This window comes from Oncorhynchus mykiss, chromosome 7 (assembly GCF_057628025.1).
Source record: "Oncorhynchus mykiss isolate SJ-2025 chromosome 7, ASM5762802v1, whole genome shotgun sequence".
In the NCBI taxonomy this organism is placed as follows: domain Eukaryota; kingdom Metazoa; phylum Chordata; class Actinopteri; order Salmoniformes; family Salmonidae; genus Oncorhynchus; species Oncorhynchus mykiss.
Window position 1 is genome coordinate 79,683,596 of NC_143028.1, and position 27,252 is coordinate 79,710,847.

General features: G+C 42.6%; 2 protein-coding genes across 2 annotated transcripts in view; both read right to left on the reverse strand.

The window, feature by feature from the left end:
- LOC110528639 (LIM and cysteine-rich domains protein 1) overlaps nt 1–12,442 on the reverse strand; it is a 31,271-nt gene extending 18,829 nt beyond the window's left edge. The window contains exons 1-4 of the mRNA XM_090242049.1: nt 12,000–12,442; nt 4,846–4,943; nt 4,364–4,484; nt 4,122–4,247 (exon numbers count right to left, since the gene is read on the reverse strand). Coding sequence (XP_090098175.1) covers nt 4,122–4,247; nt 4,364–4,484; nt 4,846–4,943; nt 12,000–12,026 — 372 coding nt within the window. The 5' untranslated portion in view covers nt 12,027–12,442. The remainder of the gene's footprint in view (nt 1–4,121; nt 4,248–4,363; nt 4,485–4,845; nt 4,944–11,999) is intronic.
- A 977-nt stretch (nt 12,443–13,419) lies between these two features.
- gmppb (GDP-mannose pyrophosphorylase B) lies at nt 13,420–25,349 on the reverse strand. Its single transcript, XM_036984255.2, has 9 exons — nt 25,146–25,349; nt 24,102–24,323; nt 21,636–21,716; nt 21,479–21,527; nt 20,355–20,497; nt 19,853–20,011; nt 18,858–19,064; nt 17,753–17,935; nt 13,420–15,501 (listed from the first exon to the last, which is right to left on the reverse strand). The coding sequence occupies exons 2-9, from the start codon at nt 24,228–24,230 to the stop codon at nt 15,370–15,372; spliced, it is 1,083 nt and encodes a 360-aa protein (XP_036840150.2). The 5' UTR covers nt 24,231–24,323; nt 25,146–25,349; the 3' UTR covers nt 13,420–15,369.
- Nucleotides 25,350–27,252: the final 1,903 nt, after the last annotated feature.

The window sequence follows — 27,252 nt, forward strand, 5'->3', positions numbered from 1 at the left end:
TAACCAGGGTCCATAAGGTACCATTTAACCAGGGTCTATAAGGTACCATTTAACCAGGGTCCATAAGGTACCATTTAACCAGGTTCTATAAGGTACCATTTCACCAGGGTCCATAAGGTACCATGGGTCCATAAGGTACCATTTAACCAGGGTCTATAAGGTACAATTTAACCAGGGTCCATAAGGTACCATTTAACCAGGGTCCATAAGGTACCATGGGTCCATAAGGTACCATTTAACCAGGGTCCATAAGGTACCATTTAACCAGGGTCTATAAGGTACCATTTAACCAGGGTCCATAAGGTACCATTTAACCAGGGTCTATAAGGTACCATTTAACCAGGGTCCATAAGGTACCATTTAACCAGGGTCCATAAGGTACAATTTAACCAGGGTCCATAAGGTACCATTTAACCAGGGTCTATAAGGTACCATTTAACCAGGGTCCATAAGGTACCATTTAACCAGGGTCCATAAGGTACCATTTAACCAGGGTCCATAAGGTACCATTTAACCAGGGTCCATAAGGTACCATTTAACCAGGGTCCATAAGGTACCATTTAACCAGGGTCCATAAGGTACCATTTAACCAGGGTCCATAAGGTACCATTTCACCAGGTACCATTTAATAAGGTATCATTTAACCAGGGTCCATAAGGTACCATTTAACCAGGGTCCATAAGGTACCATTTAACCAGGGTCCATAAGGTACAATTTAACCAGGGTCCATAAGGTACCATTTAACCAGGGTCCATAAGGTACCATGGGTCCATAAGGTACCATTTAACCAGGGTCTATAAGGTACCATTTAACCAGGGTCCATAAGGTACCATTTAACCAGGGTCCATAAGGTACCATTTAACCAGGGTCCATAAGGTACCATTTAACCAGGGTCCATAAGGTACCATTTAACCAGGGTCCATAAGGTACCATTTAACCAGGGTCCATAAGGTACCATTTAACCAGGGTCCATAAGGTACCATTTAACCAGGGTCCATAAGGTACCATTTCACCAGGGTCCATAAGGTACCATTTCACCAGGTACCATTTAATAAGGTATCATTTAACCAGGGTCCATAAGGTACCATTTAACCAGGGTCCATAAGGTACCATTTAACCAGGGTCCATAAGGTACCATTTAACCAGGGTCCATAAGGTACCATTTAACCAGGGTCTATAAGGTACCATTTAACCAGGGTCCATAAGGTACCATTTAACCAGGGTCCATAAGGTACCATTTAACCAGGGTCCATAAGGTACCATTTAACCAGGGTCCATAAGGTACCATTTAACCAGGGTCCATAAGGTACCATTTAACCAGGGTCCATAAGGTACCATTTAACCAGGGTCCATAAGGTACCATTTAACCAGGGTCCATAAGGTACCATTTCACCAGGGTCCATAAGGTACCATTTCACCAGGTACCATTTAATAAGGTATCATTTAACCAGGGTCCATAAGGTACCATTGAACCAGGGTCCATAAGGTACCATTTAACCAGGTACCATTTAATAAGGTATCATTTAACCAGGGTCCATAAGGTACCATTGAACCAGGGTCCATAAGGTACCATTTAACCAGGGTCCATAAGGTACCATTTAACCAGGGTCCATAAGGTACCATTTAACCAGGTACCATTTAATAAGGTACCATTTAACCAGGGTCCATAAGGTACCATTTAACCAGGGTCCATAAGGTACCATTTAACCAGGGTCCATAAGGTACCATTTAACCAGGGTCCATAAGGTACCATTTAACCAGGGTCCTTAAGGTACCATTTAACCAGGGTCCATAAGGTACCATTTAACCAGGGTCCATAAGGTACCATTTAACCAGGGTCCATAAGGTACCATTTAACCAGGGTCCATAAGGTACCATTTAACCAGGGTCCATAAGGTACCATTTAACCAGGGTCCATAAGGTACCATTTAACCAGGGTCCTTAAGGTACCATTTAACCAGGGTCCATAAGGTACCATTTAACCAGGGTCCATAAGGTACCATTTAACCAGGGTCCATAAGGTACCATTTAACCAGGGTCCATAAGGTACCATTTAACCAGGGTCCATAAGGTACCATTTAACCAGGTACCATTTAATAAGGTATCATTTAACCAGGGTCCATAAGGTACCATTTAACCAGGGTCCATAAGGTACCATTTAACCAGGGTCCATAAGGTACCATTTAACCAGGGTCCATAAGGTACCATTTAACCAGGGTCCATAAGGTACCATTGAACCAGGGTCCATAAGGTACCATTTAACCAGGGTCCATAAGGTACCATTTAACCAGGGTCCATAAGGTACCATTTAACCAGGGTCCATAAGGTACCATTTAACCAGGGTCCATAAGGTGCCATTTAACCAGGTACCATTTAATAAGGTATCATTTAACCAGGGTCCATAAGGTACCATTGAACCAGGGTCCATAAGGTACCATTTAACCAGGGTCCATAAGGTACCATTTAACCAGGGTCCATAAGGTACCATTTAAGCAGGGTCCATAAGGTGCCATTTAACCAGGGTCCATAAGGTACCATTTAACCAGGGTCCATAAGGTACCATTTAACCAGGGTCCATAAGGTACCATTTAACCAGGGTCCATAAGGTACCATTTAACCAGGGTCCATAAGGTACCATTTAACCAGGGTCCATAAGGTACCATTTAACCAGGTACCATTTAATAAGGTATCATTTAACCAGGGTCCATAAGGTACCATTGAACCAGGGTCCATAAGGTACCATTTAACCAGGGTCCATAAGGCACCATTTAACCAGGGTCCATAAGGTACCATTTAAGCAGGGTCCATAAGGTGCCATTTAACCAGGGTCCATAAGGTACCATTTAACCAGGGTCCATAAGGTACCATTTAACCAGGGTCCATAAGGTGCCATTTAACCAGGTACCATTTAATAAGGTATCATTTAACCAGGGTCCATAAGGTACCATTGAACCAGGGTCCATAAGGTACCATTTAACCAGGGTCCATAAGGTACCATTTAACCAGGGTCCATAAGGTACCATTTAAGCAGGGTCCATAAGGTGCCATTTAACCAGGGTCCATAAGGTACCATTTAACCAGGGTCCATAAGGTACCATTTAACCAGGGTCCATAAGGTACCATTTAACCAGGGTCCATAAGGTACCATTTAACCAGGGTCCATAAGGTACCATTTAACCAGGGTCCATAAGGTACCATTTAACCAGGTACCATTTAATAAGGTATCATTTAACCAGGGTCCATAAGGTACCATTGAACCAGGGTCCATAAGGTACCATTTAACCAGGGTCCATAAGGCACCATTTAACCAGGGTCCATAAGGTACCATTTAAGCAGGGTCCATAAGGTGCCATTTAACCAGGGTCCATAAGGTACCATTTAAGCAGGGTCCATAAGGTACCATTTAAGCAGGGTCCATAAGGTGCCATTTAACCAGGGTCCATAAGGTACCATTTAACCAGGGTCCATAAGGTGCCATTTAACCAGGGTCCATAAGGTACCATTTAACCAGGGTCCATAAGGTACCATTTAAGCAGGGTCCATAAGGTGCCATTTAACCAGGGTCCATAAGGTACCATTTAACCAGGGTCCATAAGGTACCATTTAACCAGGGTCCATAAAGCACCATAAGGTACCATTTAACCAGGGTCCATAAGGCACCATTTAACCAGGGTCCATAAGGCACCATTTAACCAGGGTCCATAAGGTGCCATTTAACCAGGGTCCATAAGGTACCATTTAACCAGGGTCCATAAGGTGCCATTTAACCAGGTATTGTAGGTTGTATGTAATGGTATTGAACGTTTCCCTCCCTCCCAATCGTATGTGATGTTGTTGAACACCTCCCTCTCTCACCAGTTTCTGTGTGAGTCCTGGCGGGGCCCAGTCGTAGGTGATGGTGTTGAAGGTGGGGTCCTTCTTTGAGACGACAGAGTTGGTGACGACCGACCCTCCCTCCCTCCCTCCCTCCCTCTTCACCAGTTTCTGTGTGAGTCCTGCCGGGGCCCAGTCGTAGGTGATGGTGTTGAAGGTGGGGTCCTTCTTTGAGACGACAGAGTTGGTGACGACCGACCCTCCCTCCCTCCCTCCCTCCCTCCCTCCCTCCCTCCCTCCCTCCTCACCAGTTTCTGTGTGAGTCCTGGCGGGGCCCAGTCGTAGGTGATGGTGTTGAAGGTGGGGTCCTTCCTGGACACCACAGAGTTGGTGACGACCATGCGGTTCCGTTTGTACACCCGGATGCCCTTCACCTGTTTTCAGAAATGGTCAGAGGTGTGAATCCTTGATGATTCTAAAGGCACTGTATCCAATCAGAATGGCTGAATAGGGTTTTTTAAATGGTCTGATTAATCACATAAAAGATCACCTTGGCGGTCAGGTGGGCATATTTGGAGTCGGCCAGGAGTCGGCCAATCTTGCGGTCATCGTCCAGGTCACAACTGGAGCCGTGGTCCTCCACACTGCAACCACACACTGTGCACACTTTCCTGGTGGGGATGACAAGTATGGTAAGGTAGGTTAATGTAAGGTAAGGTAAAGCTGTGGTAAGGTAAGGTAAAGCTGTGGTAAGGTAAAGCTGTGGTAAGGTACGGTAAGGTAAAGCTGTGGTAAGGTAAAGTTGTGGTAAGATAAGGTTAAGCTGTGGTAAGGTAAGGTTAAGGTCACCCTCTAGGTCACAGCTAGAACCATGCTCCTCCACACTGCAGCCCCATTGGGTGCATGCCTTCCTGATTTCTGTGTTATTCGACATCTATATGTTGTCTGTATATTCTGTTTATCGTCATTAAAAAAACCTTCCTTAATATGCTGTGGTGTGTGTGTGTTTTTATATCGTCAGGGTTAAATTACCTCCAGGAATGTGGGATGAATCCAGAGCAGATCCCTTTACATGACAGACACGTCGCGCCCCTCGCCACTGGAAACACTGGCTGCTGCCCCACACACATCTGGAAATAGAGGGGCAAGAAGGGCAATGAAAGGAAAGGGAGGGGAAGGAAGGAAGGAAGGGAGGGAGGAAGGAAGGAAGGAAGGAAGGAAGGAAGGGAAAGGAAAGGAAAGGAAAGGAATGGAAGGGGAGGGAAGGAAGGAAGGAAGGAAAGGAAAGGAAAGGAAAGGAAAGGAAAGGAAAGGAAAGAAAAGGAAAGAAGGGAAGGAAGGAAAGGAAAGGAAAGGAAAGGGGGGGAGGGGAAGGAAGGAAAGGAGGGACGGAAGGAAAGGAAATAAGTGAAGGAAGGAAGGAAAGGAAAGGAAAGGGAGGGGAAGGAAGGAAGGAAAGGAAAGGAGGGACGGAAGGAAAGGAAAGAAGTGAAGGAAGGAAGGAAAGGAAAGGGAGGGGAAGGAAGGAAAGGAAGGAAATGGAGGGGAGGAAAGGAAAGGAAATTAAAAATAAAGGGGGGAAGGAAGGAAGGAAAGGGACAATGATTAGACAAGGAACACAGAAAGGTAAACACTCAACAGCCTCAGAGCCCTTTGGCTCTTTTCCCCCAAATCCAATCACACTGTAGGCTCTACAAGGCTCTACACTGTATAATACCAAGGCTCTACACTGTATAATACCAAGGCTCTACACTGTATAATACCAAGGCTCTACACTGTATAATACCAAGGCTATAAACTGTATAATACCAAGGCTATAAACTGTATAATACCAAGGCTCTACACTGTATAATACCAAGGCTATAAACTGTATAATACCAAGGCTATAAACTGTATAATACCAAGGCTCTACACTGTATAATACCAAGGCTATAAACTGTATAATACCAAGGCTCTACACTGTATAATACCAAGGCTATAAACTGTATAATACCAAGGCTCTACACTGTATAATACCAAGGCTATAAACTGTATAATACCAATGCTCTACACTGTATAATACCAATGCTCTACACTGTATAATACTAAGGCTCTACACTGTATAATACTAAGGCTCTACACTGTATAATACTAAGGCTATAAACTGTATAATACCAATGCTCTACACTGTATAATACCAATGCTCTACACTGTATAATACTAAGGCTCTACACTGTATAATACTAAGGCTCTACACTGTATAATACCAATGCTCTACACTGTATAATACTAAGGCTCTACACTGTATAATACTAAGGCTCTACACTGTATAATACCAAGGCTATAAACTGTATAATACCAAGGCTCTACACTGTATAATACCAAGGCTATAAACTGTATAATACCAATGCTCTACACTGTATAATACTAAGGCTCTACACTGTATAATACTAAGGCTCTACACTGTATAATACCAATGCTCTACACTGTATAATACTAAGGCTCTACACTGTATAATACTAAGGCTCTACACTGTATAATACCAAGGCTCTACGTTGTATAATACCAAGGCTCTACACTGTATAATACTAAGGCTCTACACTGTATAATACCAAGGCTCTACACTGTATAATACCAATGCTCTACACTGTATAATACCAAGGCTCTACACTGTATAATACCAAGGCTCTACACTGTATAATACCAAGGCTCTACACTGTATAATACCAAGGCTATAAACTGTATAATACCAAGGCTATAAACTGTATAATACCAAGGCTCTACACTGTATAATACCAATGCTCTACACTGTATAATACCAAGGCTCTACATTGTATAATACCAAGGCTCTACGTTGTATAATACCAAGGCTCTACGTTGTATAATACCAAGGCTCTACACTGTATAATAACAAGACTCTACACTCTATAATACCAAGGCTCTATACTGTATAATACCAAGGCTCTAAACTGAATAACACCAAGGCTCTATACTGAATAACACCAAGGCGCTACACTGAATAACACCAAGGCTTTACACTGTATAACACCAAGGCTCTACACTGTATAACACCAAGGCTCTACACTGTATAACACCAAGGCTCTACACTGTATAACACCAAGGCTCTACACTGAATAACACCAAGGCTCTACACTGAATAACACCAAGGCTATAAACTGTATAATACCAAGGCTCTACACTCTATAATACCAAGGCTCTACACTGAATAACACCAAGGCTCTATACTGTATAATACCAAAGCTCTACACTGTATAACACCAAGGCTCTACACTGAATAACACCAAGGCTGTACACTGAATAACACCAAGGCTGTACACCGAATAACACCAAGGCTCTTCCTGATCTGCCGTGTTCATTTGATCCCCCTTTTGCCACAGAATGTTTTCCTCCTCAACAGGAAAAGGAATGTGACGGCCCATTCGGATCCTGTGATGCTGCAGGACTGATTCTGCAGCATTAAGATGCCACATCTGTAGATAGATGCACTGGCTACCACAACTGTAAAACATTCAATAAAAAACTCAAACAATGACACACAGACAGGGACACAGACAACCTTTATAGACAAACTAGACAAACCCTGCCTCAAGACACAGACAGTGACACACAAACCCTGCCTCAAGACACAGACAGTGACACACAAACCCTGCCTCAAGACACAGACAGTGACACACAAATACAGGTGTGCAGGACGAGCAGTGTAGTTATATCACAGATACGCTGCGATGGAATTTTCCCATGACAAGAATGATGTCATTGCTAAAAGAAATAAGCTATTCATGACTACTCACTGTTGAGACAATAAAATGTAACAGATGTAGAGATGTACATCTTCAAATAAATCTAACAGATTAAATCTAACAGATTAAATCTAACAGTAACTTGAAACCACAGAGGAAAACTGTGTTATCCTCCTGCAGCGTGTGTGTGTGTGTGTGGTCTCTGAGTCTGAGCCAAGAGTCATAACAACCTCATGAATGAAGGGCTCAGAAAGATCACACTGTAACAAATTGGTGTGTTAAAGATGTTTATTTTAACTTGAGAGGTTCTCTCTCTCTATATTGGAGAAAGCCTGAAGGGGCGGAGGGGTTCCTAGTCTGACAGAAAATACAATGGCCTGTATTCACAAATCCGGTATTCACAAATCCAGTATTCACAAATCCTGTATTCACAAATCCGGTATTCACAAATCCTGTATTCACAAATCCGGTATTCACAAATCCGGTATCCACAAAGCCGGTATCAACACAAACCCGGTATCCACAAAGCCGGTATCAACACAAACCCGGTATCCACAAAGCCGGTATCCACAGTGCCGGTATCCACAGTGCCGGTATCAGCACAAAGCCGGTATCCGCACAAACCCGGTATCAACACAAACCCGGTATCAACACAAAGCCGGTATCCACAGTGCCGGTATCCACAGTGCCGGTATCAACACAAAGCCGGTATCCACAGTGCCGGTATCAACACAAAGCCGGTATCCACAGTGCCGGTATCAACACAAAGCCGGTATCAACACAAAGCCGGTATCAACCCAAAGCCGGTATCCACAGTGCCGGTATCAACACAAAGCCGGTATCCACAGTTCCGGTATCAACACAAAGCCGGTATCCACAGTGCCGGTATCAACACAAAGCCGGTATCCACAAAGCTTATTTAATTGATGTTATAAAGCCCTTTGGCATCACCAGTTGTCACAAAGTGCTTATACAGATACCCAAATGGAATCCTATTCCCTATATAGTGCACTACTTTAGACCAGAACTCATCAAATCAAATTTTATTTGTCACATACACATGGTTAGCAGATGTTAATGAGAGTGTAGCGAAATGCTTGTGCTTCTAGTTCCGAAACAATGCAGTAATAACGAGTAATCTAACCTAACAATTCCGAAACTACTACCTTATACACACAAGTGTAAAGGGATGAAGAACATAAACATATTGGAATGAGTGATGGTACAGAACGGCATAGGCAAGATGCAGTAGATGGTATAGAGTACAGTATATACATATGAGATGAGTAACAGCCTCCCTATTCCAGGCTAGTCCAGGCCGTAATGACACATCCCAAAATGGCAGCCTATTCCCTATACTGTATAGCGCACTACCAGAGCACTATGGCAACAGCCCTATGTGAACAGCCCTATGTGAACAGCCCTATGGCAACAGCCCTATGGCAACAGCCCTATGGGAACAGCCCTATGGGAACAGCCCTATGGGAACAGCCCTATGTGAACAGCCCTATGGCAACAGCCCTATGGGAACAGCCCTATGGCAACAGCCCTATGGCAACAGCCCTATGGCAACAGCCCTATGTGAACAGCCCTATGGCAACAGCCCTGTGGCAACAGCCCTATGGGAACAGCCCTATGGCAACAGCCCTATGGCAACAGCCCTATGGCAACAGCCCTATGGCAACAGCCCTATGGGAACAGCCCTATGGGAACAGCCCTATGGCAACAGCCCTATGGGAACAGCCCTATGGGAACAGCCCTATGGGAACAGCCCTATGGGAACAGCCCTGTGGGAAAAGCCCTGTGGGAACAGCCCTATGGGAACAGCCCTATGGGACCAGCCCTATGGGAACAGCCCTGTGGGAAAAGCCCTATGGGAACAGCCCTATGGGAACAGCCCTATGGGAACAGCCCTGTGGGAACAGCCCTGTGGGAAAAGCCCTGTGGGAACCAGCCCTATGGGAACAGCCCTGTGGGAACAGCCCTATGGAACAGCCCTATGGAACCAGCCCTATGGAACCAGCCCTATGGGACCAGCCCTATGGGAACAGCCCTGTGGGAACAGCCCTATGGAACAGCCCTATGGAACAGCCCTATGGAACCAGCCCTATGGGAACAGCCCTATGGGAACAGCCCTATGGGAACAGCCCTATGGGAACAGCCCTATGGCAACAGCCCTATGGCAACAGCCCTATGGCAACAGCCCTATGGGAACAGCCCTATGGGAACAGCCCTATGGGAACAGGATAGGATGCCGTTTGAGTTGCAGTAAGTGTCTGAACAGTGATGGAAGAGGTCTGATAACCGCTGGGCAAGTAGAAGTATGTTTCAAGTGAGTGTTAACGACGCAGGCAGGGTGAGGCAGCCACTTCTGATTGGCAGACTGTCTGACGTCTGTTACGCACCAATGGGACCTCTAAAGTCAACAAGAACCTGAACGAGCATGACGTTCACACAGACAAAGTATTCAAACCCCTTGACTTTTTCCACATTTTGTTACGTTACAGCCTTACTCTAAAATGTATTAAATTGCCCCCCCCCCCGCATCAATCTACACAACATACCCAGTAATGACAAAGCGAAAACAGATTTTTAGTATTGTTTAAAAAAAATGTATTACAAATGAAAAAAACTAAAATATCACATTTATGTAAGTCAAGGGGTCTGAATACTTTCCAAATGCACTGTATCTCCTAAACTCCACAATAGGTAAGGGTTAACATTTATGAAAGACTACACTTACACCGTCTTGATGTTTCAGACTACACTTACACTGTGTTGATGTTTCAGACTACACTTACACTGTCTTGATGTTTCAGACTACACTTACTGTGTTGATGTTTCAGACTACACTTACACTGTGTTGATGTTTCAGACTACAATTACACTGTCTTGATGTTTCAGACTACACTTACACTGTGTTGATGTTTCAGACTACACTTACACTGTCTTGATGTTTCAGACTACACTTACACTGTCTTGATGTTTCAGACTACACTTACACTGTCTTGATGTTTCAGACTACACTTACACTGTCTTGATGTTTCAGACTACACTTACACTGTCTTGATGTTTCAGACTACACTTAAACTGTCTTGATGTTTCAGACTACACTGCCTCAGTGTTTCGGAAAAACAAACCATTTCACAGATAGTATGCTCAGAGAGAAACACCTGAAACCAATAAATGTGTTTCTAATTATGATTTCTTATTATAATGATTATGTCACTACAAAAGAAGTGTGCTATTGTATTCTATTAATCTACAATCCTCTGTATAGTCGGTGGGATGTGTCAACGTGAAGAGAGTGAAGTGGTCATTGACCTGGCCCTCTTCAGTTTAGATGGTATTAGACACACACACACTTCAGTTTCCCACTCAGCACACCATTTGTCTTTTCTCTACACCCTAATGTGGTTGCAATGAAATACCTTTTTTATTTTATTTTTTATAATGGTTTCCATGGCAACTCTATTTACGGCTAAATAGCGAGCATATCGCACATCTCAAATAGCAAGTTGATTGACTGGGTCATTGTTGCTCTATAAATCACACTTCTTTAAATGATATCCTGTAGAAAAACAGAAAGAGAGAAACAGAAAGAGAGAGACTAAGTATCAGTCCCTTATGGCACCCTATTCCCTTTATAGTGCACTACTTTTGACCAGAAGCCATAGGGCTCTGGTTAAAAGTAGTGCACTACATCAGGGTTTAGAGGTGTCATTGGGGAGGTAGCCTACAATACACAGGGAGGGAAAGTATTGTTGGCTGTGATCCTCTGCAGCACAACAACGGGTAAATTCAGGATAAACCATAAGGGACGGTCAAACTATTTCAGAGATGATTTAGAAAAAGGTTGTGGCTTAGTTTTGGTATTTATTTCCATGGTCTGTTCTCCATCTCTGTAGAATCTCACCCTGGGACAGGTGATTGTGGAAGGGCCATTTTCAATATCAAACGAACATGAAATATTTTCTACACGCTAAAATGTCTTTCACCTCCTTCCAGTAAGAGTATGTATGCAGTATGTAGCTTCGTGGGTCTTGAATAAATTCACATAGAAATTTGAGTCATAGATACGTTGTTCTCATTGACAGCGAGTCTAGGAAGAGGTAGATCTGTTCTATGTGCTCTACTTCTACGATTTTTTTTAGGTGTTACTGGTCAGTCTAATTTAGCCTGTGTATGCATTCTAATGAGAAAACCTTTCATCCCCAAACACACACAGCCGAGAGTGTTAACATGTTACACTGTAACAGAGTACAGCAGTAGCAAACGTGACAGGAAATACAGAAGCGTATTCATTCATTCATTTTCTGCTGATTTAATACTATTGTTGTTACTTGTTTTGGTTGAAAATGTAAAAAAAACAACAAAAAAAAACTAGTTAAATTAACTCAAAATCCGAGACACACAATAACGTATTCACAAGTGTGTTTCACTCACCTTCTCTATTCCGGAGGTCAAATCCATAGTGCTCAAGTTGAAGGGCTGAGATACAATTTCAAAGTGAAAGGTATTGGATAGCTCTCTCCTTTTCAGAGGACTGTGAACTTTCTGCTCCACATGAGTCTAACAGACAGCTTAAATGACTGGCTGGAGGGATTCCCTGGAACACTCATGCCAACCAATCACAGCAAATAAAAAAGAAAAAAAAAGAAATCCCACAACCAATAGAATTTAAGTGGTATTTTCCTTTTTCTCCTCCGCCCAAATTGTGAACACCCATCCTCTGGAACAGAGAGACATGACGTCACCGAAGAGTGAGAACGCGATATCGGTCCCGAGGAATGTGCTGCTCACATAGGACCTGTCCTAAACAGTGCCCTGTTCCCTACATAGGAAGAGGCCGTCATTTGGGATGTAGACATCATGGTGATCTCGTAGTTAAAAAGTTGGAGAGACGTTTCCTGTACTGTTAAACGGCTTTATTTGGCCTTTTTTTAATGGAAGAGTGGGGTGATTCAGGCGTACGTAGTACAAACCCACGCGCTGAAGTTAGAATGCGGGGGACGAGAACGAGACAGTCAACCATACTTACTCTGGAATGTGGTAAGAATAATGAATCATTTCCACCGTGTTTTTAAAAACCGATGTGTGACGGGGCCAACGTTGCTTATACACCCAACAGAATATAAACATTGGTATGAAATAGGACGCAATGTAAAGTAGAATTAGTGTTTTAAGACAAAACAATATTTTTTTTCTTCTTAATTACTAGATCTTACAGTCAATCCTGAAATCACACATACTTCAGAGAACATGAACTGAAATGGCACCTTTATCCTTTAGTGCACCGTTTATCATCCGAGCCCTATGGGTCCCCTGGTCAAATTAAGGGCACTACATAGTAAATAGGCTGTAATTTCAGGAACAACCTTTGTAAATGTTTATCAAATACTGTCACCTATAGGAGAGGTAAACAAAACAACAACAAAAAACACTCCCTTCATGACATCACTTTGCATTTCCTGAATAATTTATTTTACTAGTCAGTTAAGAACAAATTCTTATTTTCAATGACGGCCTAGGAACAGTGGGTTAACTGCCTGTTCAGGGGCAGAACGACAGATTTGTACCTTGTCAGCTCGAGGGTTTGAACATGCAACCTTCCGGTTACTAGTCCAACGCTCTAACCACTAGGCTACCCTGCCGCCCCAAATAAGTGATATCATTATAGTAATTTTCCATGGAACAAAATGTTCCGGACTTGTTTCAGCTGGACAAAAGTATTCTCATGCTAGTCGAAGAATTGTAGAATCAATTTCAGTTATTGATTGCTGTCGCAAGTCCCATTAAATGACCCATTCATACAGAATACTATCCAGAAATACGACAGCCATAACGTAGGTAAGGTAGAGATGTGTTTGAGAGACATTTCTCACTTTTATTGATATTGTTCATCAATAAATCTCAAACCATATTACATACATTAGACAATTGTGATAGAAAAATTAGGGGGGAAAAAAAACAAAACAAGTTCAATTAATTAATTATATTATGATAAAACTACTTAATTAAAAGGAGTTCACTTGATTGTGACATCATCAGTAGTTACTGTTTGATTGACAGGTCCACTGATCGCTTCCATGGTGATTGACACATCACAAATCGATTGGAAAAGGGATACATTGAAGAACAATCTTTACGTCAACCTAGTCGCAAAATTCCACTAACTTCTGTAAAAATTCCCTGGATTTTCATCAAAATCCTGGCTGGATTTCCTAGTTATTCCCTTGTAATTCCAGGAATATTCCAAACAAGGATTTCTGGAAAACAGGCAAATTTGAGGAAAGTTAACAGGAATATTCAAACCTACCGCTCACCTTTAGAAGCGAAAGATGTATATTTTACAATCTGGACGTTTAACTCTATATCTCAGTACTCTAGTGGTCTTGGGGGAAAACACAATCGGATCAGTCACTGACAAAACAATTCCTCTTAAAAAAAAGACAGGCAATAATATGTTTAGGGTTTGAATAAATCTCAAAAGTGCTTCCTTGATTCCTCACATCCTTTCCTCTTAGAAACAAAGCAGGAGACAGGATGCGAAGAAGGACTTTTAAGAGTATCCTGCGATTATGAGATCAAATGGAACGGCTCACAAAAGGGGATAGTTTTACAGACACTGTTGCATCTAAAATGATCAGCTTAACCAGAATCCTTAAGATCAAAACATGTATTTAAAATTATATTCTATTGACCAATGAGGGTCCTAATCAAATCAACAGTAGAGCCAGTAGACTGCCAGCAGAAGAAGAGGTTGGCAGCAGAGCATAAACATCCCAAATGGCACCATAATCCTTATTTAGTGCACTACTGTCAACCAGAGCCACCAGTCAAATGTAGTGTACTAAATAGGGAATAGGGTGCCATTTCAGACCCTGACTGTCTATCCAGTTCTACCACCATACTGACAGGTAGCCAACCCAGAATCAACCCAGACCAGAATCAACCCCTAACCAGCCAGACCAGACCAGAATCAACCCCTAACCAGCCAGACCAGACCAGAATCAACCCCTAACCAGCCAGACCAGACCAGAATCAACCCCTAACCAGCCAGACCAGACCAGAATCAACCCCTAACCAGCCAGACCAGACCAGAATCAACCCCTAACCAGCCAGACCAGACCAGAATCAACCCCTAACCAGCCAGACCAGAGTCAACCCCTAATCAGACAGACCAGAATCAACCCCTAATCAGACAGACCAGAATCAACCCCTAATCAGACAGACCAGAATCAACCCCTAACCAGACAGACCAGAATCAACCCCTAACCAGCCAGACCAGACCAGAATCAACCCCTAACCAGCCAGAATCAACCCCTAGTGTACATATAAGAGGATTGGATAGGGGTCAGCAATATGGCAAAAATGGATCCTTTATTTATACAGGTTTGCCTCATTGAAACACAAACATGTATTTTGAAAAAGAGAAGTGTTTTAAAAACACCCCCTAACCCACCAGAAGGCGAGGTGATGCTACTATCATACTGCGTGGACCTCAACTAACCAACTGTTTCAGATCTACTTAAGAGTCTAGGGTTCTAGACCAGGCCGTAGCTAGCTAGTTGTCCTTGGTTTAAAATGTAAGCCCCCACTACCCAGATCCTAGCCTGGGTACTAGTCTGTTTCTGCCTTCATTCCACTCCTTCGTGCTAAACATATAAGGAGTAGAATGTCAGGAGGACAAGGAGTAGAATGTCAGCAGAATCGGAACGGCACCCAGTACTACTAGAAACCCATCTCTGTGGCACTTCAAGCGCTTGAGGCCCGGTTCTAAGAAAGCGCTGGTGGCCTGTCTGTTGTTCTAGAACTACATGATGATGCGCGGTTCAGGCACGGAGTCGGTGATGGACTTGTGAGGAAGCACGTTGGCACCGTTGAGGTAGAGCTCGTCGTTCACAATAACATCCTCCCCGAGGACGGTCACATTCTCCATACGCACCTGAGACAGAGACAGAGACAGAGAGAGAGAGACACAGAGAGACACAGAGAGACAGAGAGACAGAGAGGGGGGGAGAGACAGAGAGGGGGGGAGAGAGACAGAGGGGGAGAGACAGAGGGGGAGAGAGAGACAGAGACAGAGAGACACAGAGAGACACAGAGAGACACAGAGAGACACAGAGAGACAGAGAGGGGGAGAGACAGAGAGGGCGGGAGAGAGAGAGAGAGAGAGAGGGGGAGAGACAGAGAGGGGGAGGGTGAGAGAGTTAAAGAGAGAGCTTGATAAAGCCCTAGGACACATACTGTATACATGTGAAAGACATTTTTTTTCAAAAACGTTATTTCAAATGTTTGAGCTGATGTGCGTTTGATGATTTTGGCTTGGCGTTTGGGACTAATCATTGCTGACAGACCTCAGTCACACACACACACCGGACATTATGTGAAATACTTTCAGAGGGAAAAGAGCACACAGTCAGGGACAGATATGATCACGACAGGGAGAGAAACCCAAACAAATATTTTGTTAGTGTCACTGGATATTTTCTCCTAGATCGAAACAGACCCTGAGTCACACAGGCTGCGTTTATACAGGCCGCCCAGATTCAGCTCTTATGCAAACAATTGGCTGAAGGATCAGAATTGGGCCGCCTGTGTAAAAACGCAGCCATACTGTGTTTACGTGAAGTATATTGGAAAGTATGACTTGGAAATCTGTAGTCTTTTTGGGACAATTCCGTTGTGTCATATCCTGTGTACCAGACCAACGGAATCATACACACACCAAGTATTTGTGATGTCACACTTCCATATTACTCAGGCAGGGTTGTGTGTCACCATCAGTAGAGTCATGTTAATGAAGCAGTTCAGCGTCCCGTCCCCCATCCCCCCCCCCATCAAAATAAGACGTTCCATATCACAGCTATTCTATTAATATACACGAATGTTCAACAGAAAATGTCCTTGTTTTTGCTAGAAAAGCTCATCTTTTTTTTGTCCATTAAAATAACATCAAATTGATCAGAAATACAGTGTAGACATTGTTAATGTTGTAAATGACTGTTGTAGCTGGAAACGGCAGATTTTTTTAATGGAATATCTACATAGGTGTACAGAGGCCCATTATCAGCAACCATCACTCCTGTGTTCCAATGACACGTTGTGTTAGCTAATCCATGTTTATCATTTTAAAAAGGCTAATTGATCATTAGAAAACCCTTTTGTAATTATGTTAGTACAGCTGAAAACTGTTGTTCTGATTAAAAAAACAATAAAACTGGCCTTCTTTAGACTAGTTGTGTATCTGGGAGCGTCAGCATTTGTGGGTTCGATTACAGGCTCAAAATGGCCAGAAACAAAGAACTTTCTTCTGAAACTTGTCAGTCTATTCTTGTTCTGAGAAATTAAGGCTATTCCATGCGAGAAATTGCCAAGAAACTGAAGATCTGGTACAACGCTGTGTACTACTCCCTTCACAGAACAGCGCAAACTGGCTCTAACCAGAATAGAAAGAGGAGTGGGAGGCCCCGATGCACAAATGAGAAAGAGGACAAGTCCATTAAAGTATTTAGTTTGAGAAACAGACAAGTCGTCATCTGAATAGATTAATAGATTAAGATGGGCAAAAGAACAGACAGACCCTGGACAGAGGACAGTCATCTAAATCTATTCCGATGCTCCAGATACTCAACTGGTTTAAAGAAGGCCGGTTTTATTGCTTCTTTAATAATCAGAACAGTTTACAGCGGCGTTAATGTTTCCAGCTACAATAGTCCTTCACAACAGTAACAATGTTTACACTTTATTTCGGATTAATTTGATGTTATTTTAATGGACAGAAATATTAGCTTTTCTTTAAAAAACAAGGACATTTTTAAGAACGATAGTATGTATCTATGCATGTATGTATGTATGTATGTATGTATGTATGTATGTATGTATGTATGTATGTATGTATGTATGTATATATATATATATATATATATATATATATATATATATAGTCTAAATCAACACAAATTTACTCATCAAGGCCTTTTACATCAGCAGTTGAGTGAGCGTGCGAGTGAGCGTGCAAGTGTGTTGCTTGGGGAAACCACGTGAGTGTGTGTGAAGATTGAGTCTAGTTAATGAAGTAGTAAACAGTCCTCTACTCTACAAATAATATCTCTGTGGTATTATTACACATATATAATTATATTCAACAGGGTCTAATCACCCACTGTGTGTGTGTGTGTCTCCTCTCTACTCACCCACTGTCCTACGGAGGAGCTCCACCCTACGATGCAGGACTCGAGCCAAGAGTGTGATCTGACCCTTGACCCCTTCAGTACCGTACACCTTTTAATCCTGACCCCGTCCTCCAGCACCACCCCCGCCCCGATGGTCACGTTGGGCCCGATGGTGCAGTTCTCCCCTATCTGGGCTGTAGGATCCTGGACCAGAACACAGAGCAATGCCAGGTTAGAATATGGCATGTACATATAAAGCTGATCTTGGATCAGGTCCATTTTGTTCACATAATCGTATTCATTATGGATCTAAAGGCTAAACTGATCCTAGATCAGCACACCGATGACAAAGAGCCTGGTTATATCTGATCTTCTGATGAGGCTCCCTCTGGTGGGATGTGTCTGTAACTGCAGGAACATACCACATGTGTAACTTATTTATACAGTAATTGATGGAATGGGCTAAAATCCTACACCCGGTTAATGTCTATATTTTGTGGCTTAGTCCAGGCACAAACCCTAGGACCTCATGACCTGAAAGGTGTCAGCTAAATGGAGGAGCCACCACCAAGCCAATCAGAGGGCAGCTAACTGGATGAGCCACCACCAAGCCAATCAGAGGGCAGCTAAATGGAGGAGCCGCCACCAAGCCAATCAGAGGGCAGCTAACTGGAGGAGCCACCACCAAGCCAATCAGAGGGCAGCTAAATGGAGGAGCCACCACCAACCAGAGGGCAGCTAAATGGAGGAGCCACCACCAAGCCAATCAGAGGGCAGCTAAATGGAGGAGCCACCGCCAAGCCAATCAGAGGGCAGCTAAATGGAGGAGCCACCCCCAAGCCAATCAGAGGGCAGCTAAATGGAGGAGCCACCGCCAAGCCAATCAGAGGGCAGCTAAATGGAGGAGCCACCACCAAGCCAATCAGAGGGCAGCTAAATGGAGGCGCCACCACCAAGCCAATCAGAGGGCAGCTAAATGGAGGAGCCACCGCCAAGCCAATCAGAGGGCAGCTAAATGGAGGAGCCACCACCAAGCCAATCAGAGGGCTACTGCTAATGTTTTTTTCAGATCTGCCTGCCTTGTTGAACTGAGTTATATGATCCGGTGTCAGACTGGTTGACTCACCACCAGCACGTTACCCAGGAACCCAGGCCCAGTCTTCAGTCTGTCAGGTGTGTGTTGTCGTACAGACTGCAGGTACATACACATCCCCGTCAGGAAGTCCTTAGGCTGACCAATGTCCATCCAGAACCCTTGTAGCTCCATTGCGTAGAGATGGTTCTCCTCGGCCATGAACGGGAAGATCTCTTTCTCAATAGAGGTGGGCCTGAGCTGGAAGAACACAATATACACGGAGTGTAAAAAAACAAAAACAAACATGAACACCTGCTCTTTCCATGACATAGACTGGCCAGATTAAAGTTATGGTCCCCTACTGATGTCCCGTGTTGATGTCAAAGAAGGATTTTTAAGCCTTGAGACATGGATTGTGTATGTGGTACCATTCCGAGGGTGAATGGGCAAAACAGAAGATTTAAAGTGCCTTTGAATGGGTTACGGTAGTAGATGCCAGGCGCACCGGTTTGAGTGTTTCGAGAACTGCAACGCTGCTGGGATTTTAACGCTAAACAGTCTCCCGTGTGTATCAAGAATGATCCACCACCCAAAGGACATCCAGCCAACTGGACACAACTGTGGGAAGCATTGGAGTCAACATGGGGCAGCATCCCTGTGGAAACGCTTTCGACACCTTGCAGAGTCCATGCCCCGACGAATCGAGGCGTTCCTAATGTCTTGTACACACAGTGTACGTACCACAATCCACTTTAGCACACCATTTTATCCAACGTGACTTACAGTACAGTGAGTGGACACCTTTTCAGAACATCGGCTCAAGGTTACTAAATAGATTCTAAATAGATTCTAAATAGATTCTAAATATAGATTTTAAATATAGATTCTAAATATAGATTCTAAATAGAGATTCTAAATAGAGATTCTAAATAGAGATTTTAAATAGAGATTCTAAATCCACGAAGAAAAAAAACAGTTCTCTTTACTAGCTGTGTCGAAACATCCTATTATGTGATAAAATGAAGAGGTTTCACATCCGCACTAACCTTGATCCTCTTGAGCATGGTTGGGCTAAAGATGTACATCCCAGCGTTGATCTTGTTGGAGACGAACACCTGGGGTTTCTCCACAAATCGGTGGATGCGTCCGCTCTCTACCTCGTACATCACCACGCCATACTTCGACGGCTCCTCTACCTTCGTCACCTAGGAACAGACACAGTCACACCAGCGCTCGTTTGAGACGGACTACATTGCAGTCTACCAATCCCCTTGCATCACCAATAACTCATTAGAGGTCTCGTCTTGCTCAAGCTGATCCCCTGAAACAGTTTGACAGTGTTGATTGGACTGCTCTAACAGCAGAGGTCCCTTGCCTCTAAACACTCCTGATAGGTTTATAAGCAACGTGGTAGTATTTCCACCTTGCCATCCGATAGGCTGGGTGGTATTTTTCACCATGTGGCTTAAACCCAGCCAATCCTCTCAGATCTACAGGAGTATCTAGGGTGTAGGAGCTACAGGGCCAACAGTAACAGTTTCCACTTACCACAATGGTCCCCTCTCTGCCGTGGTGCTTGTGGAACTTTAACATGTCCTCGAAGGGGAAGTCACAGATTACGTCACTGTTGAGGACGAAGAATGGCTCGTCGTTGTCCGTTAGCAGCTCTCTGGCCAGAGCAAGAGGACCGGCTGGGGGGGGGGGGGAGACACACACACACACACTCCGAGTTAACAATTCTATTAACTTTGTTAAATATCCGTAAGGATAAAGGACCAAAACTGGAGGTGTACAGCTCAATTATATTCCATCAACTTGATTTTTATGCCAATGAAAGGATCTATTGCTGCTGGGTTGAAAATGGCCATATTTATTTATTGAACATTTTTTGATAAGAAAAATCAAGTAAATTGATCAATAATATAATAATTATTTTTAGCAAAAAGGTTTATTTTTTTTATTTATAATCTGTAGAAATTATGAGAATAGAAAGGTTCAGAACTTGTGAAAGATAACAGCACAGTTGAAAAATATATGGCAAACAGAAATCCAATATGGATGGTGTTATGAGATAGACGGGAGGAGTTGAACGGAGCTGAATGTTGGGAACAATAACAACAAGATAACTCATGTAAAACAGTCTGTCCATAAAACATATATTGGATCATTACTTTTGTGAAAGAAATAGCGGTTGAGGTTAGAGGAAGGACAGGAGTAAAAAAATAAAATAAAATAAAAAACTATTGTGAAATAGACTGGACCCATAAAATCTATAAGCAGGAAGTAGAAGCCTAAGACTGTTTGTTCACTAGTTAACTCCAATTAGGGGGGGTGGTAGGGTTATAAAGGAATAAAGGAAAATATTGTTTTTAAAAAAGGTGTGTGTGTGTGTGTGTGTATATATATATATATATATATATTTATGTGAAAAAATGTATGGGGGACTGGAAGTGATGCAGACAATTATATTGATGGAAGCTACAATCTATCTGCAATATTAAAGCTGATCTATTCCCCCACCCCAAAACAAATTATTAAAATAAGATACCGCTCTGACAGCAAGCGAACGGCCCTGTACTATGCACACAGACAAACGGTCTGGTGAGATTTCTCCCTAACTTGTAGGAGCAGACTAATGACTGCATACGCCCGAGTTGATCCGCAGGTTGTACCTGTTCCAAGGGGTTCCTTCTCATGTGACAGGGAGATTCTAATACCGAGCTGTAAAACAGAAAACGGTACGTGTGTCAAGTGCTTAGTAATTTGTTTAGACAAAAAGCTCAAATACAAAACAAAACATACATTGACAACAGGGGAAAAAAGCCTTACCCTCTCTTCCTGAACCCTCATCTCTCGCTCCAACAGATCGGACATGTAACTGACAGCCAGGATCACATGGTTAACTCCAGCCTGTCGACAGTCAGACACAGAATAAACAACGTACACTTTCCTTTCCTGGATACAAAACGTTTCATTATGTTGAGTGTACAGTAAGGAATAAGAAGGCCTACCCTGTGTACACTGTACACAGTGTACACAGGTAGGTAGGTACGGCCATTTACATTGTACTGGACAGTTGAAGTCGGAAGTTTACATACACCTTAGCCAAATACATTTAAACTCAGTTTTGCACAATTCCTGACATTTAATCCTAGTAAAAATGGCCTGTCTTCGTTCAGTTAGGATCACCACTTTATTTTAAGAATGTAAAATGTCAGAATAATAGTAGAGAGAATGATTTATTTCATATTTTACTTTCATCACAATCCCAGTGGATCAGAAGTTTATACACACTCAATTAGTATTTGGTAGCATTGACTTTAAATTGTTTAACTTGGGTCAAACGTTTTGGGTAGCCTTCCACAAGCTTCCCACAATAAGTTGGGGGAATTTTGGCCCATTCCTCCTGACAGAGCTGGTGTAACTGAGTCAGATTTGTAGGTCTCCTTGCTTGCACATGCTTTTTCAGTTCTGCCTCCAAATTTTCTTTAGGATTGAGGTCAGGGCTTTGTGATGCCAACTCCAACCTTTGTTGTCCTTAAGCCATTTTGTCACAACTTTGGAAGTATGCTTGGGGTCATTGTCCATTTGGAAGACCCATTTGCAACCAATCTTTAACTTCCTGACTGATGTCTTGAGATGTTGCTTCAATATATACACAAAATTTTCCTTCCTCATGAAGCCATCTATTTTGTGAAGTGTAACAGTCCCTCCTGCAGCAAAGCACCCCCACAACATGATGCTGCCACCCCCGTGCTTCACGGTTGGGATGGTGTTCTTCGGCTTACAAGCCTCTCCCTTTTTCCTCCAAACACAACGATGGTCATTATGGCCAGACAGTTCTATTTTTGTTTCATCAGACCAGAGGACATTTCTCCAAAAAGTACAATCTTTGTCCCCATGTGCAGTTGTAAACCGTAGTCTGTATTTTTTATGGTGGTTTCGGAGCAGTGGCTTCTTCCTTGCTGACCCGTTTGACTGTGGATATAGATACTTTTGCACCTGTTTCCTCTAGCATCTTCACAAGGTCCTTTGCGGTTGTTCTGTGATTGATTTGCACTTTTCGCACCAAAGTACGTTCATCTCTAGGAGACAGAACGCGTCTACTTCCTGAGTGGTATGGCGGCTGCGGGGTCCCATGGTGTTTATACTTGCGTACTATTGTTTGTACAGATGTACAGATGAACGTGGTAACTTCAGGCATTTGGAAATTGCTTCCAAGGATGAACCAGGCTTGTGGAGGTCACAATTTTTTTGGGCTGATTTCCTTTTGATTTTCCCATGATGTCAAGCAAAGAGGCACTGAGTTTGAAGGTAGGCCTTGAAATACATCAACAGGTACACCTCCAACTGACTCACATGATGTCAATCAGCCTATCAGAAGATTATAAAGCCATGACTGGAATTTCCCAAGCTGTTTAAAGGCACAGTCAACTTAGTGCATGTAAACGTCTGACCCACTGGAATTGTGATACAGTGAATTACAAGTAAAATAATCTGTCTGGAAACAATTGTTGGAAAAATGACTTGTGTCAAAGTAGATGTCCTAACCGACTTGGCAAAACTATAGTTTGTTAACAAGAAATGTATGGAGTGGTTGAAAAACAAGTTTTAATGACTCCAACCTAAGTGCATGTAAACTTCTGACTTCAACTGTAGATATCAAATCAAATGTATTTATATAGCCCTTCTTACATCAGCTGATATCTCAAAGTGCCGTACAGAAACCCAGATACATCCATTTACACTGTACTGGAGTAGGTAGGTACGGTCACTATACATGTGAATGTTACAGATTTATAATCTACCAGATAGAGCATGAATCCATGCTCTATGAATGTACATGATGGCAAGTTGTACGACTCACTATTCAGCCTTGAGGTCCAACAGCAGTCAGAGCAATAGACTCACTAGTCAGCCTTGAGGTCCAACAGCAGTCAGAGCAATAGACTCACTAGTCAGCCTTGAGGTCAAACAGCAGTCAGAGCAATAGACTCACTAGTCAGCCTTGAGAAGCAATTCTACCAGGTCTTGTTTAAACTACTAACAAAATAGCACTCCAGCTTGTTGTCAATGAGATGTTATCCAATGTTCAATTGTGTAAACAATTAGACACTATTTTTTCTTCAATTTTTTTTTTCAACATTTGGATAATACATTGACATTCTGTCATTGTGCATACTGTACTCGGTACAGCCGATCAATCTACACTACGCATGTGAATGTTACAGTAAATAGATTACACATCAATGATACATTTTATATTCACAATGACAGGTTGTAGGAGTCACTAACCTTGACCAGGGCTTCAACTTGATGCAGAAGGATGGGTTTGTTGGCAAACTCCACCAGTGGTTTAGGGACACTGAGGGTTAAAGGTCTGAGTCGAGTCCCATAGCCACCGACTAGGATCAGAGCTTTCATCTTGGCCCAGTACGAGATGGGTTCATCAATGGGTTAAAAATATCAGGATGGCAGCGGGCATCAAGTCCTGGGAGATTGAGGTTATAGTGGTGCCTAGATACAATAATCAAAAACGTGTGACATGAGTGAATCCTCCATGACTGTACTAGAACAGTCATACACATGCAACATTGGATTCAGAGGTGTAGCTGTAAGGAAGTGTGTTCAGAAACAATTGCTGTTTAGATTGAAATGTAATGACTAAACCATGGCTGAAAATGTGTAATGGTTGGTTTACCCCTTAACAGTTGTTACATTTATAACAGTCTAGTTGAGCAAGTGTTGACAGGGTCATGGGCGGTCACCCTCATTCACCCCCCTAGTAAGCGATTGTCCTTGATGGTACAATGTAAATAACCTTACAACATACTAGAAACCATGTATTGTTCCTGAATACACCCCAGCCAGCCGTGCACCTTTTGCCTTCCTCAGTCCTAGTAGCAAGTTAGCTGATTAGCTAACTAACTGTCTGGACAAATACACCGTGATAACAACAAAATATGTTCAGCTGATACGAGTAAACAAATCAGTGGTTTCAACTCACAGGAAGCCTATTTAGTTAACTACCCAAGTTAGATAGTTAAGTTAGCGTCCTGTCTTGGTTAGCTAGCTAAATGAATGAAATATGAAACCAGCAAATTCAATAACCATCAAGTATCATATTTGCAGGAGAGTTGAGGCACTTCAAACGATCTCTTTGAAAATAAAGAAAAACTATAAATAAACTGTAAATCTTTAGCTAGTCAAACTTCATACATCTACCTAGCTAAACGTACAGTAAGTCACGTTAGCTCCCTAGCCAACAATCGTTAGGTTGGCTAGCTAACTGGATGGTAGCTAAATCAACAACAAAGTACAAAAAAAAAAAAAACTCACTCAAAAAGTTAATAAATCCTTTGCCAACTTGTTTCTTCAAAACGTCAAGAAATAGCTAGAACTGACTATGTATCAATATGACACGTAACCACTAAACAACGTGTAAAAACGGGGTTTTAAATCCTTGAATGACAAGAAACACTTTAAAACAATATTTCCGGGCGGATCTAGACCACAATGCCTTTCGACTACAACTCGTGACGTAAAAGGGACGTTGGAATTAAAATATGCACCTTCACATTTGCCATTGGGGCTAAAAAACAACAACATAATTGTGGATATAATATGAATTTATTTAAGACTATACGAGTGCATAGTAATATCAGGATCTCTAAAATGCGGGTTTTATTTAGCGTTTTATTAGTAACCATAGCCGATAATAGAACGTCTCAAATCCTTATTTGGCCGCGCCCCTTTTGTTTCTTGACCAATCACAGAAAAACAACGTGGCTAGGAAGTGCTGTCAAAATGCCACTTTATTTATTTATATATATTTGTGTCTTACAATATTTATATATATATAAGTGAATGGACATGATAACTAACATCGAAAATCTGGATAACATAAAGTTGCCCCAATATGTGAGTAAACGACAGTGATTGGGAACCCCAAAATGGCACAACACACGACAGGTGCTCAACTGTCATAATGGGCGCGTTGTGAGTGTTAACAGAGGAAGAGAGGCCCAACTATCCCTCCAGGACGTGGCATTGTTTCGCTCACCGAGCAAGGCATTTTTTGTGTGGAGGTCAATGAGAGTGTCGAATTTGGTCAACAACAAAAATGAATGGCTTACTTTCTACGTGAGGTTTATTTGATCGAATAGAAGCGTCATGCTTAAGTTGTTACGAGTGTATTGATATATAAGTAGGACACTTAACATCCTGGCAACTTTGAGAGAAAAAACGATTTATATCGGATTTGTCTTGATGTATATGCATATTCATGTCATGAGGCGTGTAGTGTAGCATCTCTCTCCATTGAATACAGGCGGCTGACGTCAACAACCCTCATCGAATATTTAAAAAATTATTACAATAATGGGATGTATTAAATTTTTTATTAAACAAGGCAAGTCAGTTAAGAACAAATTATTATTTACAATGACGGCCTACTATCCACCAATCCAAAGAAAGGATTGGTGGGAGCAAGACAGCCCAAAAGCTGCTTTGTGGACAACGACTCTCATTCGTAGAGTGGAGACGTGTAACTTGTCAGTATAGAGCCCCACAGTGGAAGTATCATAATACCCATAAAACCTAGCGGTCAAACAGGGACATTTTTCCATTGTTTTTCCACCATTCATTTTTCACAAAGGGGATTTTAGAATCCCTTAAAATAAGGGCTGTTGTGTAGACTTACTGCTCCAGTTTCAACTGTTCTGACTGTGGCTATGGAACCTTGACTTGTTCACCGACGTGCTACCTGTCCCAGACCTGCTGTTTTCAACTCTCTAGAGACAGCAGGAGCGGTAGAGATATTCTGAATGATCGGCTATGAAAAGCCAACTGACATTTACTCCTGAGGTGCTGACCTGTTGCACCCTCGACAACCACTGTGATTATTATTATTTGACCCTGCTGGTCATCTATGAACATTTGAACAGCTTGGCCATGTTCTGTTATAATCTCCACCCGGCACAGCCAGAAGAGGACTGGCCCCCCCTCATAGCCTGGTTCCTCTTTAGGTTTCTTCCTAGGTTTTGGCCTTTCTAGGGCGTTTTCCTAGCCATTGTGCTTCTACACCTGCATTGCTTGCTGTTTGGGGTTTTAAGCTGGGTTTCTGTACAGCACTTTGTAACATCAGCTGATGTAAGAAGGGCTTTATAAATACATTTGATTGAAATAAACATGTTTCCAACCACCATATCACATCCTCACAAACTGAAATCATATGTGTGTGGATTGCACAATCAACTAGTGAGCGAGAGCCTCATATTTCCCATTCGTTTGTATATCCACTGCAAGCTAACATGAATACAAAGTTTGTTCCTGTTTCAGTCACGTCTTTGGTCACGTTTGCGTGGGTCAAACAAAAACAACCTAATAATTGGTTGACAATAGAACCTCCCACAATCCAGGCGATGGCTTCAGGATGAAGTTGGTG

Bases quoted from the DNA above. Each gene is read 5' to 3' on its own strand.
- gmppb (XM_036984255.2), bottom strand. From the start codon at position 24,230: ATGAAAGCTCTGATCCTAGTCGGTGGCTATGGGACTCGACTCAGACCT. The intron at 21,528-21,635 runs GTAAGGCTTTTT...TCTGTTTTACAG, and splicing joins TGAGGGTTCAGGAAGAGAGG to CTCGGTATTAGAATCTCCCT. The intron at 19,065-19,852 runs GTTAGTGCGGAT...GTGTTCTTCCAG, and splicing joins CCATGCTCAAGAGGATCAAG to CTCAGGCCCACCTCTATTGA.